General features: G+C 43.1%; 1 protein-coding gene across 1 annotated transcript in view; it reads right to left on the bottom strand.

The window, feature by feature from the left end:
- Positions 1 to 10,669: 10,669 nt before the first annotated feature.
- LOC311150186 (guanine nucleotide-binding protein subunit alpha-13-like) overlaps positions 10,670 to 18,900 on the bottom strand; it is a 43,776-nt gene continuing 35,545 nt past the window's right edge. Inside the window, exons 3-5 of the mRNA XM_084187527.1 lie at positions 16,576 to 16,626; positions 14,300 to 14,500; positions 10,670 to 14,176 (exon numbers count right to left, since the gene is read on the bottom strand). Coding sequence (XP_084043653.1) covers positions 13,805 to 14,176; positions 14,300 to 14,500; positions 16,576 to 16,626 — 624 coding nt within the window. The 3' untranslated portion in view covers positions 10,670 to 13,804. The remainder of the gene's footprint in view (positions 14,177 to 14,299; positions 14,501 to 16,575; positions 16,627 to 18,900) is intronic.

The following is an 18,900-nucleotide window of genomic DNA, read 5'->3' as shown; positions in this document are numbered from 1 at the left end:
GTAGTTATAACCATGATGTGACCTCTCTGTTCATAGTTATAACCATGATATGACCTCTGTTCAGTTATAACCATGATATGACCTCTCTGTTCATAGTTATAACCATGATATGACCTTTCTGTTCATAGTTATAACCATGATATGACCGCTCTGTTCAGTTGTAACCATGATATGACCTCTGTCTTTATATTGATTACTATTATTATGGTTGTATCTGAATGACAGTACTGTTATCCCAACACAATACTACCACAGTATTCTACACAGCCTGTACACAATGTTTTTCTCAACAGTCTACTTCATGTACCTATGTAATGTATAAATGTAATATACATTTATCAAATAAGGCTATAGGTGAAACTAAGATTTATGGATTACAGTGTGAATTACTAGTTGTTTCAGTTATGTGGATCACTACTTTACTTGTCAATCAATCAAACAAAGCTTTTATTTATATTGTGTTAACTTTTTTAAATTATAAAAATGCATTTGACGAAGTGCTTGCAGCAAGCAAAGTTGACAGTGACAAGACAAAACATCCTAGGTAGGTAGTGGTGGAGATTTGACTACAAAAGAGTTGATTCCTCGACTCCTTCATCATCGACTCCAAAACATCCTGGAGTCTCTCACCACTATATCGATCTTCCTCAGACTGGCCTAGATGCCCTACTCCAAGACCTCACTCAGACCTCCTCTAACACCAGATAGCAGATCAATGACTATGACCGCACTATGACTTCTGCTGTTATAAACACATTTATCAGTCAACTATATTTATTATTATTGATTACTTTCTTCTTTAGTTTTTAATTTTTTCATGGAGAGAAATGTAAAGCCCGTCTATGCTGTAACACTCACTGCTGATCATGTTTTTCAATTGATTAAATGTATTTTGTTTATAACAAATGAACATGTGTCCATGTATTCATTCTATTGAGGGAGGGAGGCATACAGTGTATTCGGAAAGTATTCAGACCCCTTGACTTTTTCCACATTTTGTTACGTTACAGCCTTATTCTAAAATTGATTAAATTGCTTTTTCCCCTCATCAATCTACACACAATACCCTATAAGGACAAAGCAAAAACAGGTTTTTAGAAATGTTTGCAAATGTATGAATTAAAACAAACAGAAATATCACATTTACATAACTATTCAGACCCTTTACTCAGTACTTAGTTGAAGCACCTTTGGCAGCGATTACAGCATCAAGTCTTTTTAGGTATGACACTACAAGCGTGGCACACCTGTATTTGGGGAGTTTCTCCCATTCTTCTCTGCAGATCCTCTCAAGCTCTATCAGGTTGGATGGGGAGCGTCGCTGACACAGCTATTTTCAGGTCTCTCTAGAGATTGGGTTCAAGTCCGGGCTCCGGCTGGGCCACTCAAGGCCATTCAGAGACTTGTCCCGAAGCCACTCCTGCGTTGTCTTGGCTGTGTGCTTAGGGTCGTTGAGCTGTTGGAAGGTGAATTTTGTTCCAGTCTGTGGTTCTGAGCACTCTGGAGCAGGTTTTCATCAAGGATCTCTCTGTACTTTAATCAGGATCGAGGGAAAGATGAACGGAGCAGTCTCTCAGTCCCTGCCGCTGAAAAACATCCCCACAGCATGATGCTGCCACCACCATGCTTCACCGTAGAGATGGTGCCAGGTTTCCTCTAGACGTGACGCTTGGCATTCAGGCCAAAGAGTTCAATCATGGTTTCATCAGACCAGAGAATCTTGTTTCTCGTGGTCTGAGAGTCTTTTAGGTGCCTTTTGGCAAACTCCAAGCGGGCTGTCATGTGCCTTTTACTGAGGAGTGGCTTCTACCATAAAGGCCTGATTGGTGTAGTGCTGCAGAGACGGTTGTCCTTCTGGAAGGTTCTCCCATCTCCACAGAGGAACTCTAGAGCTCTGTCAGAATGACCATCGGGTTCTTGGTCACCTCCCTGACCAAGGCCCTTCTCCCCCGATTGCTCAGTTTGTCTGGGCAGCCAGCTCTAGGAAGAGTCTTGGTGGTTCCAAACTTCGTCCATTTAAGAATGATGGAGGCCACTGTGTTCTTGGGGACCTTCAATGCTGCAGAAATGTTTTGGTACCCTTCCCCAGATCTGTGCCTAGACACAATCCTGTCTTGGAGCTCTACGGACAATTCCTTCGACCTCATGGCTTGGTTTTTGCTCTGACATGCACTGTCAACGGTGGGACCTTATATAGTCAGGTGTGTGCCTTTCCAAACCATGTCCAATCAATTGAATTTACCACAGTGGACTCCAAAGAAGCTGTAGAAACATCTCAAGGATGATCAATGAAAACAGGATGTACCAGAGCTCAATTTTGAGTCTCATAGCAAAGGGTCTGAATACTTATGTATTTCAGCTTTTTATTTAATACGTTTGCAAAAAATCTACAAACCTCTTTTCACTTTGTTTTTATGGGGTATTGTGTGTAGATTGATGAGGAAAATTTTTAATTTAATCTATTTTAGAATAAGGCTGTAACGTAACAAAATGTGGAAAAAGGGAAGGGGTCTGAATACTTTCTGAATGCACTGTACATACTTACTGGACTAGAGAAAGACATTGAGATAGAGAAAGTGATTTGAATTGAATTGAGAGAGGTCATTAATCATCAACATCAACACTGACACACATTAACCTTCAGCTTCACCCATATGGCACACACTCATACACACACACACACACTCAATTTAATTAAATTCAAATCAAAGGTCTTTATTGGCATGGGAAACATAAGTTTAGATTGCCAAAGCAAGTGAAGTAGATAGTAAACAAAAGTGAAATAAACAATAAATATTAACAGTAAACATTACACTCAGAAGTTCCAAAAGAATAAAGACATTTCAAATGTCATATTATGTCTATATACAGTGTTGTAACAATGTGCAAATAGTTAAAGTACAAAAGGGAAAATAAATCAACATAAATATGGGTTGTATTTACAATGGTGTTTGATCTTCACTGGTTGCCCTTTTCTTGTGGCAACAGGTCACACATCTTGCTGCTGTGATGGCATTCTCTCCCTATCACCCTCTGACCCTCTCTCTCCTACAGTTGTCTACTGTACTGTGATAACTCCTGTGTTACACTGCCACCTAGCGTCTCCTCAGTAACATTACATCCTGATGTTGACCTATATGAGGCTTTGTTGCCTTGGTAACATTAGTTTCCATCACAGTGCTAAGCAAAGCAGCTCTTTCTGTCCCACATTGATGACATGTAGGTGAGTACTGTAGGAGTGCCGATCTAAGGATCAGGTCCTCCCTGTCCATAATAATAATTGTATTCGTTAAAAGGCTAAACTGATCATAGATCAGCACTCCTAGATAAGACACTTGATACATATGGCCACCATAAGTGTGATAAACCCATATCGGTGTCAGTCTCCTAGCAGTACAAATACAGTACATAGCTTTGTGTGTAAGATGTACAAGAAGTGCAAAACCCACAAGTAGAAGAACTACAAAACCCACAACCATCATATTGTATTTGTATGAGCTTTCTACAAACGCTGCAAAATGCAGGGATGTGATTGGCCACATAGACAATCAGGTACAACAGCCCAGAGACTAAATGCCAAGACACAGACAGTGTTAAATTACATTCCTGATCATTAGGTCTGAAAGCCAAGAATTCCTGATTAGTCAGGAAAAATCCCATCTCTGGTTGACTAGTGTGCGTCCAAAATGGCACCCTAATCCCTATATAGTCTACTACTTTTGACCAGAGTCCTATGGGCCCTGATCAAAAGTAGTGCACCATATAGGGATTAGGGTGCCATTTGGGATTTAGATTATTTAAAGCGTGGGGAAATAATCCACCAACAACAAAACACCCCTCAGTTGACTAGAACTCCCCTCTCCAATCTCCCATTCCACTGTACCCGCTCCTGTTCAGTAGACAACAAACGGAAGAAAAAAACACTGAAACAGGGACCTGAACTTGTCCAATAAGAAATGCCTGTGTTCTTGTTCGGCTGCAAAGCGTTTTGCCACGGTGTGCACTAATGAACACGACCCTGCCGATGCTGATCTGGCTTTATCCTATTTAAATACTTGGACCAAACATGTGTTTGGATGGAAAGTAGTGGGCATAAAGTTCAGTACTGCATCATTCAATACTATAATCCTTCAGATGGCAAGCAAAGCAGGCAGTACTGTAGTTTATAAGTAGAGGAAGAAGGCAGTACTGTAGTTTAGACGTAGAGGAAGCAGACAGTACTGTAGTTTAGAAGTAGAGGAAGCAGGCAGTACTGTAGTTTAGTAGAGGATGCAGGCAGTACTGTAGTTTAGATGTAGAGGAAGCAGACAGAACTGTAGTTTAGAAGTAGAGGAAGCAGGCAGTACTGTAGTTTAGATGTAGAGGAAGCAGGCAGTACTGTAGTTTAGTAGAGGAAGCAGGCAGTAGTGTAGTTTAGACGTAGAGGAAGCAGGCAGAACTGTAGGTTAGGAGTAGAGGATGCAGACAGTACTGTAGTTTAGATGTAGAGGAAGCAGGCAGTACTGTAGTTTAGTAGAGGAAGCAGGCAGTACTGATAATTTACAGTGGTGGAAAAAGTACCCATTGTTATACTTAAGTAAAAGTAAAGATACCTTAATAGAAAATTACTCAAGTAAAAGTGAGTCACCCAGTAAATACTACTTGAGTAAAATTATTTGATTTTAAATATACTTAAGTATCAAAAGTAAATGTAATTGCTAAAATATACTTAGTTATCAAAAGTGAAAGTTTAAATCATTTCACATTCCTTATATTAAGCAAACCAGACGGCACGATCTTCTTGTTTTTTTTAAATGTACGGATAGCCAGGGGCACAGTACAACACTCAGACATAATTTACATACGAAGCATGTGTGTTTAGTGAGTCTGCCAGATAAAGGCAGTAGGGATGACCAGGGATGTTCTCTTGATGTGTGTGAATTGGACCATTTTCCTGTCCTGCTAAGCACTCGAAATGTAACCAGTACTTTTGGGTGTCAGGGAAAATGTAGTGGAGTAAAAGTAAAAGTTGTCAAAAATATAAATTGTAAAGTACAGATACCCATAAAAAAATACTTAAGTACTACTTTAAAGTATTTTTACTTAAGTACTTTACACCACTGGTAGTTTAGAAGTAGAGGAAGCAGGCAGTACTGTAGTTTAGAAGTAGAGGAAGCAGGCAGTAAGTTGCATGGTCATAAAGTCATAAAAGATAGATCCCCTACTCCACATTGGCCATTTAGCTTTAACAGTACAGTGATGTATACAGAACTGTCCTACACAGTGCATTCGGAAAGTATTCAGACCCCTTAACTTTTTCCATATTTTGTTACGTTACAGCCTTGTTCTGAAATTGATTAAATGCATTTTTTCCCTCATCAATCTACAAACAATACCCCTATAATGACAAAGCGAAAACAGGTTTAGACATTTTTGCAAATGTATAAAAAAATTAAAAAAACTGAAATACCTTATTTACATAAGTATTCAGACCCTTTGCTATGAGACTCGAAATTGAGCTCAGGTGCATCCTGTTGATCATCCTTGAGATGTTTCTACAACTTGATTGGAGTCCAACTGTGGTAAATTATATTGATTGGACATGATTTGGAAAGGCACAACCCTGCCAAATAAGGTCCCACAGTTGACAGTGCATGTCAGAGCAAAAACCAAGCCATGAGGTCGAAGGAATTGTCCGTAGAGCTCCGAGACAGGATTGTGTCGAGGCACAGATCTGGGGAAGGGTACCAAAAAATGTCTGCAGCATTTAAGGTCCCCAAGAACACAGTGGCCTCCATCATTCTTAAATGTTTGGAACCACCAAGACTCTTCCTTGAGCTGGCCGCCCGGCCAAACTGAGCAATCGGGGGAGAAGGGCCTTGGTCAGGAAGGTGACCAAGAACCCGATGGTCACTCTGACAGAGCTCCAGAGTTCCTCTGTGGAGATGGCAGAACCTTCCAGAAGGACAACCATCTCTGCAGCACTCCACTAAATCAGGCCTTTATGGTAGAGTGGCCAGAAGGAAGCCACTCCTCAGCAAAAGGCACGACAGCCCACTTGGAGTTTGCCAAAAGACACCTAAAGGACTCAGACCACGAGAAACAAACTTCTCTGGTCTGATGAAACCAAGATGAAACTTTTATTTATTATTTTACATCTATAAGAGACAGGGTTAGGGTCATTTTGAATTGAAGTCATTCAATCGTTTAAAAAAATGTCATCTATTTTCAATGACTTCTCAATAAGCTGAAATGGAGAAGCTATTCAAATGTTTTTCAATTTCTGACATTTTAATTCAAATCAGTTCCTGAAATGAATGACGTTAAAGGGCCAGATTTTCTTGTGTTTTATACAGTGATCCCACCAAAACAGGCAGAAATGTCAGGTGGTCTTTTCAAACAGCTCTTACACTAAAATATTTATTCCAACCTCAGTATGGAAATATATACATATGCTGATTTTGTATGTTTGTCCACTGACAAAGAAATGATCAATCTATAATTTTAATGGTAGGTTTATTTGAACAGTGAGAGACAGAATAACAAATAAAAAATCCAGAAAAACGCATGTCAAAAATGTTATAAATTGATTTGCATTTTAATGAGGGAAATAAGTATTTGACCCCTCTGCAAAACATTACTTATTACTTGGTGGCAAAACCCTTGTTGGCAATCACAGAGGTCAGAAGTTTCTTGTAGTTGGCCACCAGGTTTGCACACATCTCAGGAGGGATTTTGTCCCACTCCTCTTTGCAGATCTTCTCCAAGTCATTAAGGTTTCGAGCCTGACGTTTGGCAACTCGAACCTTCAGCTCCTTCCATAGATTTTCTATGGGATTAAGGTCTGGAGACTGGTAAGTGTAAGAGCTGTTTGAAAAGACCACCTGACATTTCTGCCTGTTTTGGTGGGATCACTGTATAAAACACAAGAAAATCTGGCTCTTTAACGTCATTCATTTCAGGAACTGATTTGAATTAAAATGTCAGAAATTGAAAAACATTTGAATAGCTTCTCCATTTCAGCTTATTGAGAAGTCATTGAAAATAGATTTAAAAAATGTTTAACGATTGAATGACTTCAATTCAAAATGACCCTAACCCTGTCTCTTATAGATGTAAAATAATAAATAAAACTTTTTGCAAAGATGAGATGAATATCTTTTGTAGATCCTAAGTGGTGTCAAGTGACTGAAAAACATTGACATTACATTTAAACTGACATTTGAACTACAACTAAACTGAAACATCAAGTGAGATAGAAAGAACTGACAAACAGTCAAACATAGACAGTCGTGACAACTAACTGACTAACATTGACATGACATTGGCTACAACTAAGGAAACAACTTCAAAACACACGTCCCAGTTTGAAAAATGGTTTGTTGTTTTATTGGGGAGGAGAGTAAAAGGGTAAGACAGTATAAGTTAGAGACTGAAACAACGAAAGCATTTTCTCATCTTTCACAAAAAAAACGTTTGAACTGTATAAGCATGACAAAAACAGTTTGTCTGTAATCGTTGTTGTACTCATATGTGAATTATCTTCTTGGGCTTGCGTCCCAAATGGCACCCCATTCCCTATTTAGTGCACTACTTTTGACCAGGGCCCATATGTCACTGTATAGAGAATAGGGTGCCATTTGGAACGAAGCCATCATGATATGAGGACATAAAAACACCGCTAAGGCAAACACTGGAAAAAACCTTAAGTATAAAAACTTGATTGGAAAAAAGGCTGAGTCAGAAAACAGGCGGTGTCAGGAAACAGGAGGCACTAGATGAATCACTCATATTTTGGCAGATCATTTGCATATTTTATCTTTACTAATAAAGAACTGACTTGATTACATGGGGCAGCAGAAACGTGACATCATTGGGATCATTCTCATAATATACAGAAGTGGGTATTTTCTTTTTGCTGTGTGGACTGGAGCACAGTGCTGTTGCATAGCTTTAAAACACTATCAAGAACTCAGGTACTTCACACACACCACCCCACCCCTACCCCAGGTCCAATACACCAGATTGCACATTCACAACTCCACATTTATATACTGGACCTGGCCCCAAACCTTCCTCCACATTCCATAGAATCAATAGAACTAGAATGACATTGTTTCATTCTAGTTGTGTGTGGGAATCCTCAGTGATGTCATGATGACAGAGAGAAGGAAGGAGTTGTAGTAGAGGCAACAGTTCTCAGGGAAGGGCGGGGGTCTGACATCACAGTTAACAGCTTAAAACTAAAATAAAAACCTTTAAGGCAGCAGAGTCTTCACACAACGAAACCGCTACAACTCTTTTTGACACATTAATGAATTAAAACTCAGACTGGGTTAGAACCAGGTGTGTAGGCCTACCAGGACACTGATCAAAGTGGGTTAAAACCAGGTGTGTAGGCCGACCAGGACACTGATCAAAGTGGGTTAGAACCAGGTGTGTAGGCCGACAAGGACACTGATCAAAGTGGGTTAAAACCAGGTGTGTAGGCCGACCAGGACACTGATCAAAGTGGGTTAAAACCAGGTGTGTAGGCCGACCAGGACACTGATCAAAGTGGGTTAGAACCAGGTGTGTAGGCCGACCAGGACACTGATCAAAGTGGGTTAAAACCAGGTGTGTATGCCTACCAGGACACTGATCAAAGTGGGTTAAAACCAGGTGTGTAGGCCGACCAGGCCACTGAAGGCAGGTGTTTGTCTGTAGCAGAAACCTAATGAAACAGGCTTTGGCTTTGTGAAATCAAATTGGGCCTGGGCGTTTGAATTGACACTGTGTGGGGTTCTGAGATGACTGACCGACTCTTGGGCTGCATTCCAACATCCACACTAGCATGACACTTAGAATGCATGCCCCATTCTAGAATGCACTGCTTCATTGTAAGTCGTGTGCTAGTGTTGATATTGGAACAGAGCCGTTGGCACACATTTAAAACCACAGCAGCAGAGAGAGAGAGATGGCCTGAGGGTGCGGATATATACACACTGACTGAATACTGACGACTGTGTTACTACTGTCAGACAGTCTACCCTTTTCTCTGACCAGATCAGACAAAGGCCTGTGTCTGTCTGTGGCTTTGTCCCAAATGGTACCCTATTCCCTACAGAGCCCTATGGGACCCGGTCAAAAGTAGTGCACTATATAGGGAATAGGGTACCATTTGGGACACATTTATCTCTCTCCCTCACCAGACCAGACCAGTAAGGGTCAAAGTTCGGTTTGTCTGCCTGCCTATCGGTCAGTCTACTGGGGACTGAGTCACTCTGGAGGCCATTTGGCAAAAAGCACCGACTGACTACACCCATAGAAATAGAATGGCCACATAGTTCATGATTCTAGAATGGTCACTTTGGGACATGTTGGGTCCAGTGGAATACTGTTGGAAGAATGGGCCAGAACAGACCAGGGAAGAAAACACTCTCGAAGGACCTAGGTACTCTAAACAGCAGGGCTCCTGAGGTGGGCAAGCACAGTGATGATGGTTACATCTGTTTAACCCAGGTCAGAGGTCACCCATAAGGCTAAATGCTTTAACTATGGCGGCCCATTTTAGTTGGGACTCCGTAGCGATCCGTGTGGAGATCTACATCCACTGGGAGAAAGTAGTTTGCCTCTGTTGGAGTGCGTTTGTTCAGCATCGACAAAGGCCCTCACAGCGCTCCTAGTCTGGTCTGACTTACTGGTGTGTGTGTGTGGTGCGGGGGGGACACTGGTCCCAGTCACACCGGTCCATCCGGCTGGTATAGAGGATGGAATGGTGGCCTCTTCCCAGAGCCTCGGGCCTTCAGCCAAGGGGGCATGACACACAGTCTCAGGCCAGACAAAGAGCTCTGTGCTGGGGACGACTGGGAGCCATGGAAGGGGTGGGCTGGAGCTATCAGCCAGAAGCCCTAACAGGGCTGACAGTGTATGTGTTTGTGTGTGAGAGACTTGAGCTACGCATGCAGCATGTTTGGTCAACGAGACTCAGGCTGCATCCCAAATAGTGCACTATATAGGGAAAAGGGTGTCACTTTGGGACACACCCGCAGAGAGAGATTGAGGCTGAAGTGGAGAGACAGCACGACGGAGCCTGGTTGGTTTTCACCGTAAAATGTACACCATGGATCAATCAATCATCATGATCGATCAAATCAAACCAAAATAACAGCCAGTCTAGATCATTACAATACGTGTTGGGTTCCATTAGCTGTTAGAAACAAAGACAGTTTGTCTGCGTCTCAAATGGCTCCCTATCAGCGGAGGCTGGTGGGAGGAGCTATAGGAGGACGGGCTCCTTGTAATAGCCATTTATTTATTCCATGTAATAGCCGTTCCATTTATTCCATTCCAGCCATTACAATGAGCCTGTCGTCCTATAGCTCCTCCCACCAGCCTCCTCTGCTCCCTATTCACTATATAGTGCACTACTTTTGACCAAGGCCAACAGCGAATAGGGTGCCAATAGGGTTCTGGTGAAAAGTAGTGTACTATAGAGGGAATAGGGTGCTATTTCAGATAGCCAGTGAGGTTGAGTGAGTGAGACACACAACTATACACACACATATATATACATATATATATATATACATATATATATATATATATATATACATATATATATATATATATATATATATATATATATATATATATATATATATATATATATATATATATATATATATATATATATACATATATACACACACACACACACACACATTAGAAACAGGCTTCTGTGAGAGGAGCCGCACGCTGGCCTGTACAAATACCTACAAACGACAACAACAACCACCCAGTCGTCTCTCCAAAGGTTCCACTACGCAAGCTGGGTCTATCCCTTTTGGTTACCACGGAAACAGAAGAGAGCCAGAGAGAGAGGGGAAAGAGATTTTTGGGGTCTACGTGCAAAACCACACCCTATTACCCTAACATAGTGTACTTAGTAGTGCCCTACCAAAGCCACATAGGGACAAAAGCAGTGCACTAGATTGTAAGTATTAGGGTGTGATTTCAGATGCCCCCTGGCCTCCCTTCAGTTTTTATAAACCCAACGTCTAACTCGTTTAAAGGCCTGTTATGGGGTTTGGTAGGAATAAAGCCACATTGTCAGTGAGGAGTGAGAGAGAAAGACGAATAATTAATAAAACAATTTGACACAGTTTCCCCCTTACTCTCATCTCTGTCAGGGAAAAGTATATCTAGGATGAGACTCCACAAGGTTTACAAGGCTGATCACTGTCTCTTCCCTCTATGATGAGACTCCACAAGGTTTACAAGGCTGATCACTGTCTCTTCCCTCTAGGATGAGACTCCACAGGGTTTACAAGGCTGATCATTGCCTCTTCCCTCTAGGATGAGACTCCACAAGGTTTACAAGGCTGATCACTGTCTCTTCCCTCTATGATGAGACTCCACAAGGTTTACAAGGCTGATCACTGTCTCTTCCCTCTAGGATGAGACTCCACAGGGTTTACAAGGCTGATCATTGCCTCTTCCCTCTAGGATGAGACTCCACAAGGTTTACAAGGCTGATCACTGTCTCTTCCCTCTATGATGAGACTCCACAAGGTTTACAAGGCTGATCACTGTCTCTTCCCTCTAGGATGAGACTCCACAGGGTTTACAAGGCTGATCATTGCCTCTTCCCTCTAGGATGAGACTCCACAGGGTTTACAAGGCTGATCACTGTCTCTTCCCTCTAGGATGAGACTCCACAGGGTTTACAAGGCTGATCATTGCCTCTTCCCTCTAGGATGAGACTCCACAAGGTTTACAAGGCTGATCACTGTCTCTTCCCTCTATGATGAGACTCCACAGGGTTTACAAGGCTGATCACTGTCTCTTCCCTCTAGGATGAGACTCCACAGGGTTTACAAGGCTGATCATTGCCTCTTCCCTCTAGGATGAGACTCCACAGGGTTTACAAGGCTGATCATTGCCTCTTCCCTCTAGGATGAGACTCCACAGGGTTTACAAGGCTGATCACTGTCTCTTCCCTCTAGGATGAGACTCCACAGGGTTTACAAGGCTGATCACGGTGTCTTCCCACTAGGATAATACTCCACAGGGTTTACAAGGCTGATCACCGTCTCTTCCCTCTAGGATGAGACTCCACAGGGTTTACAAGGCTGATCACTTGCTTACACACACACAGACAGACAGCCAGACAGAGAGAGAGCCAGACAGACAGACAGAGAAAAAAGGAGGACTGGAAGAGGGGATATCACTGGCCGGCAAGTTGTTTAGACTACCAGCCTCTGATGGACAGCTGCCTGTGCCTGTGTGTCAGGACTTAGGCAAGTGAATATCATTGCTCTAAATACACAAATAAGTGGTCCACAATGTGTCCTGAGAATCAGCTCAGTAGTTTATCGACTGGTCTGAGCGGTGTGTCTGTGTCTGTGCTCAGACATACACCCCTTCCATAGCCTTTAACACTGTCCATCAGCAGTTGCAAATCAAACTTGTGTAAAACCTTTAAAATATAACTTAAGAGAATGTTTAGGTACATATATTCATAATAAATCTATTTATGTAAAAAAAAACTAGGCGGAAAATCCAAAGAAATTAAACTGATCAAAAAACTAAAGTTCCAAACAGTAAGGCCATGACTAAGACAGGGATCAGGTCAGAAAAAGTCTCTAAGGGCGGTGTGTGTGTGTGTATAGCTCTGTTTGGTAGGTAATCACCAGGCTGTGGAATCATTAAGGATTAGTTTTAGTACAGTGCTGTAAAGTCCCCCACTCTTTAACGTCCCCCCTGCAACAACAACAACAACAAACAAGCTCTCCGCTGGTGGTTGGTTTTTCAGTTCCACATCCAGATAGAGTGACACCGTGGAATGATTTGCTCTCAGAATGGTCGGAGTCCACAGTGATGTCATAATCAAGCTCCGAGGGAAAAGGAAGCGTAGAATCAAGCCAGTTCAAGGCAGGTGGGTGGTGGGAGTGGAGTGGAGGTGCAGTGACAGGCTGACGCCAGTAAAACAGAGTCATCATCATCTTCCTCCTACTCTTCCTCAATCTTGCAATTTGTTTTACAGCGTTACCACCACTCTTCCCTAGTTGCCGTGGGAGACAACCTTTGACCCCCCCCAACACAGAAAGGCCAGTTGACCCCTCACCCTTGACCGCTAACCTCCAGCAGAGGTCTGGGCTGCTCAGACAGGTTACAGTGTGACAGTTAAGAGTGAACCACAGAGTGAATATACTAATATAGAACACAACAGATCTAGGATCAGCTTCCCCTCCCCATAACCTGACCTTACCTATTAGTGGGGGAAATGAAAAACTGACCCAAGATCAGCGTCTAAGGGCAACTTCATCCTACACCCAGGAGTTAAGAGTGAACAGAACACATCAACATATCTACAGACTCTGGAATAGTCCATTACAGAGAGGAGAGGGGTGTGTGTGAGGAGGCGGCTCTGGAATAGTACATTACAGAGAGGAGAGGGGTGTGTGTGTTTGTTTGTGTGTGAGGATAGGAGGGACTGGGAGAGCTCATTTACAGTGTTTTTAGAGGGGGGGGGAATCGGGATAGAACAGCCAGGTACAAGGCCATTAGAAGTGGTAGGGTTCAGTGGTCAAGGGTCATAGGTGACAGCCTGCACCAGGGGTGACTGGAGGTCAGGGGGTCAAGGTGAGGGCTCACAGACAGATGTGGGGTTAAAGGTCAAGGGTCAAAAGGTGACTTAAAAGGTCACGACACGTGTCACAGTGTAGCACAATACAACTCTGTTGCTCTCTGTTCATCGCCCTGCAATCACTGCAAGTCAGGGGGTCACGGTGAGGAGTCACAGGCCAAAAGGTGACTTCAAAAGGTCATAACCCCCCTGCGATCACTGCAGCATGAGCTGCTTTAGGTTGTCGTGGAGGATGGTGTCCTTGACGTCTCGGAATACCAGGCGAATGTTCTCCGTGTTGATGGCTGTTGTGAAGTGGTGGTACAGGGGCTTCTGTGTCACGTCCCTCCTCCTCACCCGGAAACAGTCCACTAGGAACCTCTGTACGTCGGCCAGGCTGTGTGGCTCCCCGGGGTACTCTGGGAAATAGTCCTTGATGGGGACGGAGCGCACCTTGTCCTCCAGAAGGTCTGTCTTGTTGAGGAACAGGATGATGGAGACGTTGGAGAAGACCCGATTGTTGACGATCGTCTCGAAGATGTTGAGAGACTCGCTGAGACGGTTGGTCTGACGGTCCTCCATCAACACCTGGGGTGGAGGAGAGGAGGTTAGGGGAGTAGGGTGTGTGGGTGTGAAATAGAGAGTTTCATTCACAAGGACAGAACGTGTGTGTCTGTGCGTTAATTAATGCGTGCGTGTCTGTAAACCCACCTGGTCATACTCTGAAGAGGACACAAGGAAGAGGATGGAGGTGACAGAGTCAAAACACTCAAACCATCTCTTTCTTTCCGACCTTTGACCCCCCACGTCCACCATCTTAAATGGAACGTTCTTGATCTCAAAGTCGTACTCATGGATGCCCTTAGTAGGCTTACGGGCTAGGAGAATATCCTGCTGAGTCGGCAGGTAGTCCTGGAGGAGAGAGAGAGAGAGAATGAGCGAGAGGGAATGAGAGAGAGGGAATGAGAGAGAGATTTGCTTGCTAACAAGGTAGAACAGTTGAATTGTTATGAACACACCCTTCTGTCTGTCTCCAGCTGTTTGAACAGCATGCTAGCCTGTTCACTTTGTTCAGACGTTGAAATCAAGTAGCCTACCTTATTTCTCAGAATGAGAACGAGTTGCCAATTCCTTATATCATTATTTTATGCTCATTGCACATTTATAAAACACAGACTAGACAGCTAGTATAACAGTCTGGCTAAAATGCTGCTAGCGGTATGTGGTACCGCAATGCTGCGTGTGACAAACTGAGCATTAATTTTCCAGAATCAATGTTCATCGATACTCCCATTTTAGTAGTGTCTGCTCTATTTGAGGAGTTGAGACATAAAAATTATTAGAACGGTTAACTTCTCTATTACAGTAAAATAAATGTCTCAATGTGTTTCCAGTGTCCATATGACCGATTCTGTTGGACCAAACCTCAAATGCAAATAGTGAGTTGAAACCGCTTGTCAGAGAGGAAGAAGTGATCTTGTATCTTTGTTGTTGTGAGTGGCAGGGGGAGGGGCTTGGTGTGTGTGTCTAAATGGGAAGGTGCACAGCACAGAAGGAGCGAATGAGAAGAGACCAAAAAGACAACATGAGAACAAGCAGACATAATAAAACAAGATCTTCACAAACTGGAGGAAGGAAGGAGACCTTCACAAACTGGAGGGAGGGAGATCTTCACAAATTGGAGGAAGGGAAGGAGATCTTCACAAACTGGAGGAAGGGAAGGAGAGCTTCACAAACTGGAGGAAGGGAAGGAGATCTTCACAAACTGGAGGAAGGGAAGGAGATCTTCACAAACTGGAGGAAGGGAAGGAGATCTTCACAAACTGGAGGAAGGGAAGGAGGTCTTCACACACTGAAGGAGGGATGTCTTCACACACTAAAGGAGGGATGTCTTCACACACTAAAGGAGGGAGGTCTTCACACACTAAAGGAGGGAGGTCTTCACACACTAAAGGAGGGAGGTCTTCACACACTAAAGGAGGGAGGTCTTCACACACTAAAGGAGGGAGGTCTTCACACACTAAAGGAGGGAGGTCTTCACACACTAAAGGAGGGAGGTCTTCACACACTAAAGGAGGGAGGTCTTCACACACTAAAGGAGGGAGGTCTTCACACACTAAAGGAGGGAGGTCTTCACACACTAAAGGAGGGAGGTCTTCACACACTAAAGGAGGGAGGTCTTCACACACTAAAGGAGGGAGGTCTTCACACACTAAAGGAGGGAGGTCTTCACACACTAAAGGAGGGAGGTCTTCACACACTAAAGGAGGGAGGTCTTCACAAAAACTGGTGTCAGGAAACAAGTCACCAGAGTGAAATTTGATCTGTCAATCTGAAAAATAAACAGAATGACTCCTATATCAGGGAATCTTTATAGAACCTGTTTAATATTTAATGACTTTTTATTATCCCCGTTATAAAAACATCTTCCCAAAGTGAAGTGCAAAGCAGAATGTGTGTCTCTGTGTGTGTGTCTCTGTGTGTGTGTGTTCCACGCCAGAGGAGAATTCCTGACATTCTAGACGCTGTGACATCAAAGGTCAGGCTGCACTGGAAAAACCATCACCAGGATACCAACCAGAAATAGAGATACCCACACACCTCATTCCTCTGCACTGTCAGTAAAGAACAGAGAGAGAAGTTGAGCGAGATTAGAGAGGTAGAGATTGAAAAATTGAGAGAGAGCGAGAGAGCGAGAGCGAGAGAGAGGAGACAGAGGTCAGTTTCCCCCTCTCAGCTCTGTTCCACATCCTCTTTAGTCAGGAGATCAGACCTTAGCTAGCAACACAACCTGACATCTCAGAGAGAGATGGAGAGATGTGAGGAGATGGATAGAATGACAGAGGGAGGAGAAGGACAGAAGGAGAGACTGATGGCTTCACTTCTCTTTTCATTCTGACTGTTACTTCATCTGCTGTAGTGAATACATGTTTATTCCTCTGTACATTAGTGATTGGCCGAGTGTCAGAGAGATAGGTGGGACTTACCGGCTGTCCCAGCTTTTCCAAATTATCCAGGAAATACTTCACAGACTCCCCCTGAGAGAGAGAGAGAGACAAAGAGAGGACATTAATGTCATATTTGTTCAGTTATTCAGAGTACAAGCACACTTACTACAGAAATCCTATTATTCATATTAACGTTATTCAAAAGTACTGCTGGTGTGGGTGGATGTGAAACGCCAAGACCTCCATTAAAACACTCGGTTAAAACAGGAAGACAAGAAAAGTGTGTGCACCTCTGACACACACAGAGCGCAAACACACACACAAACAGCAGTGCTGCGTGAAAATCAAGGCGATGTGGCGAAACTCACTTCCTGCGACCGCCTGACTGAGCAGGAAATGCGGAGATCTCAGAACAAACACCCACACTGCATCTATAAACTAAACCCTGAGTAATGGGAACAAGCTGCTCAGGAAGCAGTAGAAACACACAAACAAGATGGAGAGTGTGTGTGTGTGAGTCCATCTTAATGTTCTGGGACACAGAGCGAGAGAGCGAGAGAGAGAGAGATAGAGGGGGCGAGGTCTGACGGTGACATGAGACATTGTGCAGGGCATGTGAGAGAGAGAGACTAGAATCTGAAGTCAAATGTCTACTGTTTGCTGATGATCTGGTGTTTCTGTCACCAACCAAGGAGGGCCTACAGCAGCACCTAGATATTCTGCACAGATTCTGTCAGACCTGGGCCCTGACAGTAAATATCAGTAAGACAAAAATAATGGTGTTCCAAAAAAGGTCCAGTTGCCAGGACAACAAATACAAATTCCATCTAGACACTGTTGCCCTAGAGCACACAAAAAGCTATACATACCTCGGCCTAAACATCAGCGCCACAGGTAACTTCCACAAGGATGTGAACGATCTGAGAGACAAGGCAAGAAGGGCCTTCTATGCCATCAAAAGGAACATAAAATTTGACAGCCCAATTAGGATCTGGCAAAAAAATACTTGAATCAGTTATAGAAACCATTGCCCTTTATGGTTGTGAGGTCTGGGGTCCGCTCACCAACCAAGAATTCACAAAAAATGGGACAAACACCAAATTGAGACAGCATGCAGAATTCTGCAAAAATATCCTCTGTGTACAAAGAAAAACAACAAATAATGCATGCAGAACAGAATTAGGCCGATATCAGCTATTTATCAAAATCCAGAAAATAGTCATTAAATTCTATAACCACTTAAAAGGAAGCGATTCCCAAACCTTCCATAACAAAGCCATTACATACAGAGATATGAACTTGGAGAAGAGTCCCCTAAGCAAGCTGGTCCTGGGGCTCTGTTCACAAACACAAACAGACCCCACAGAGCCCCAGGACAGCAACACAATTAGACCCAACCAAATCATGAGAAAACAAAAAGATAATTATTTCCAATGTGTCAAGTCATTAACAAAAAAACTGAGCAAACTAGAATGCTATTTGGCCCTAAACAGAGAGTACACAGTGGCAGAATACCTGACCACTGTGACTGACCCAAAATTAAGGAAATCTTTGACTATGTACAGACTCAGTGAGCATAGCCTTGCTATTGAGAAAGGCCGCCGTAGGCAGACCTGGCTCTCAAGAGAAGACAGGCTATGTGCACACTGCCCACAAAATGAGGTGGAAACTGAGCTGCACTTCCTAACCTCCTGCCAAATGTATGACCATATTAGGGACACATTTCCCTCAGATTACACAGATCCACAACCAATCAAAAACAAACCCAATTTTGATCAACTCCCTTATCTACTGGGTGAAATACCACTGTGCCATCACAGCAGCAAGATTTGTGACCTGTTGCCACAAGAAAAGGGCAACCAGTGAAAAACAAACACCATTGCAAATACAACCCATATTTATGTTTATTTATTTTCCCATTTGTACTTTAACTATTTGCACATTGCTACAACACTGTATATATACATAATATGACATTTGAAATGTATTTATTCTTTTGGAACTTCTGAGTGTAATGTTTACTGTTATTATTTATTGTTTATTTCACTTTTGTTTACTATCTACTTCACTTGCTTTGGCAATGTTAACATATGTTTCCCATGCCAATAAAGCCCTTACATTGAATTGAAATTGAATTGAGAGACACCGTAAAGTGGTAGAGGAGAGAGAGAGAGAGAGACACCGTAAAGTGGTAGAGGAGAGAGAGAGACGCACAGTAAAGTGGTAGAGGAGAGAGAGAGAGAGAGAGAGAGAGAGAGACACCGTAAAGTGGTAGAGGAGAGGGAGAGAGAGAGAGAGCGAGAGAGAGAGAGAGAGAGAGAGAGAGAGACACCGTAAAGTGGTAGAGGAGAGGGAGAGAGAGAG

This window comes from Coregonus lavaretus (assembly GCF_964263955.1).
Source record: "Coregonus lavaretus genome assembly, chromosome: 2".
Taxonomy (NCBI): Eukaryota; Metazoa; Chordata; class Actinopteri; order Salmoniformes; family Salmonidae; genus Coregonus; species Coregonus lavaretus.
The sequence above is the reverse complement of the archived record's forward strand: the minus strand, read 5'-3'. Positions and strand labels throughout refer to the sequence as shown.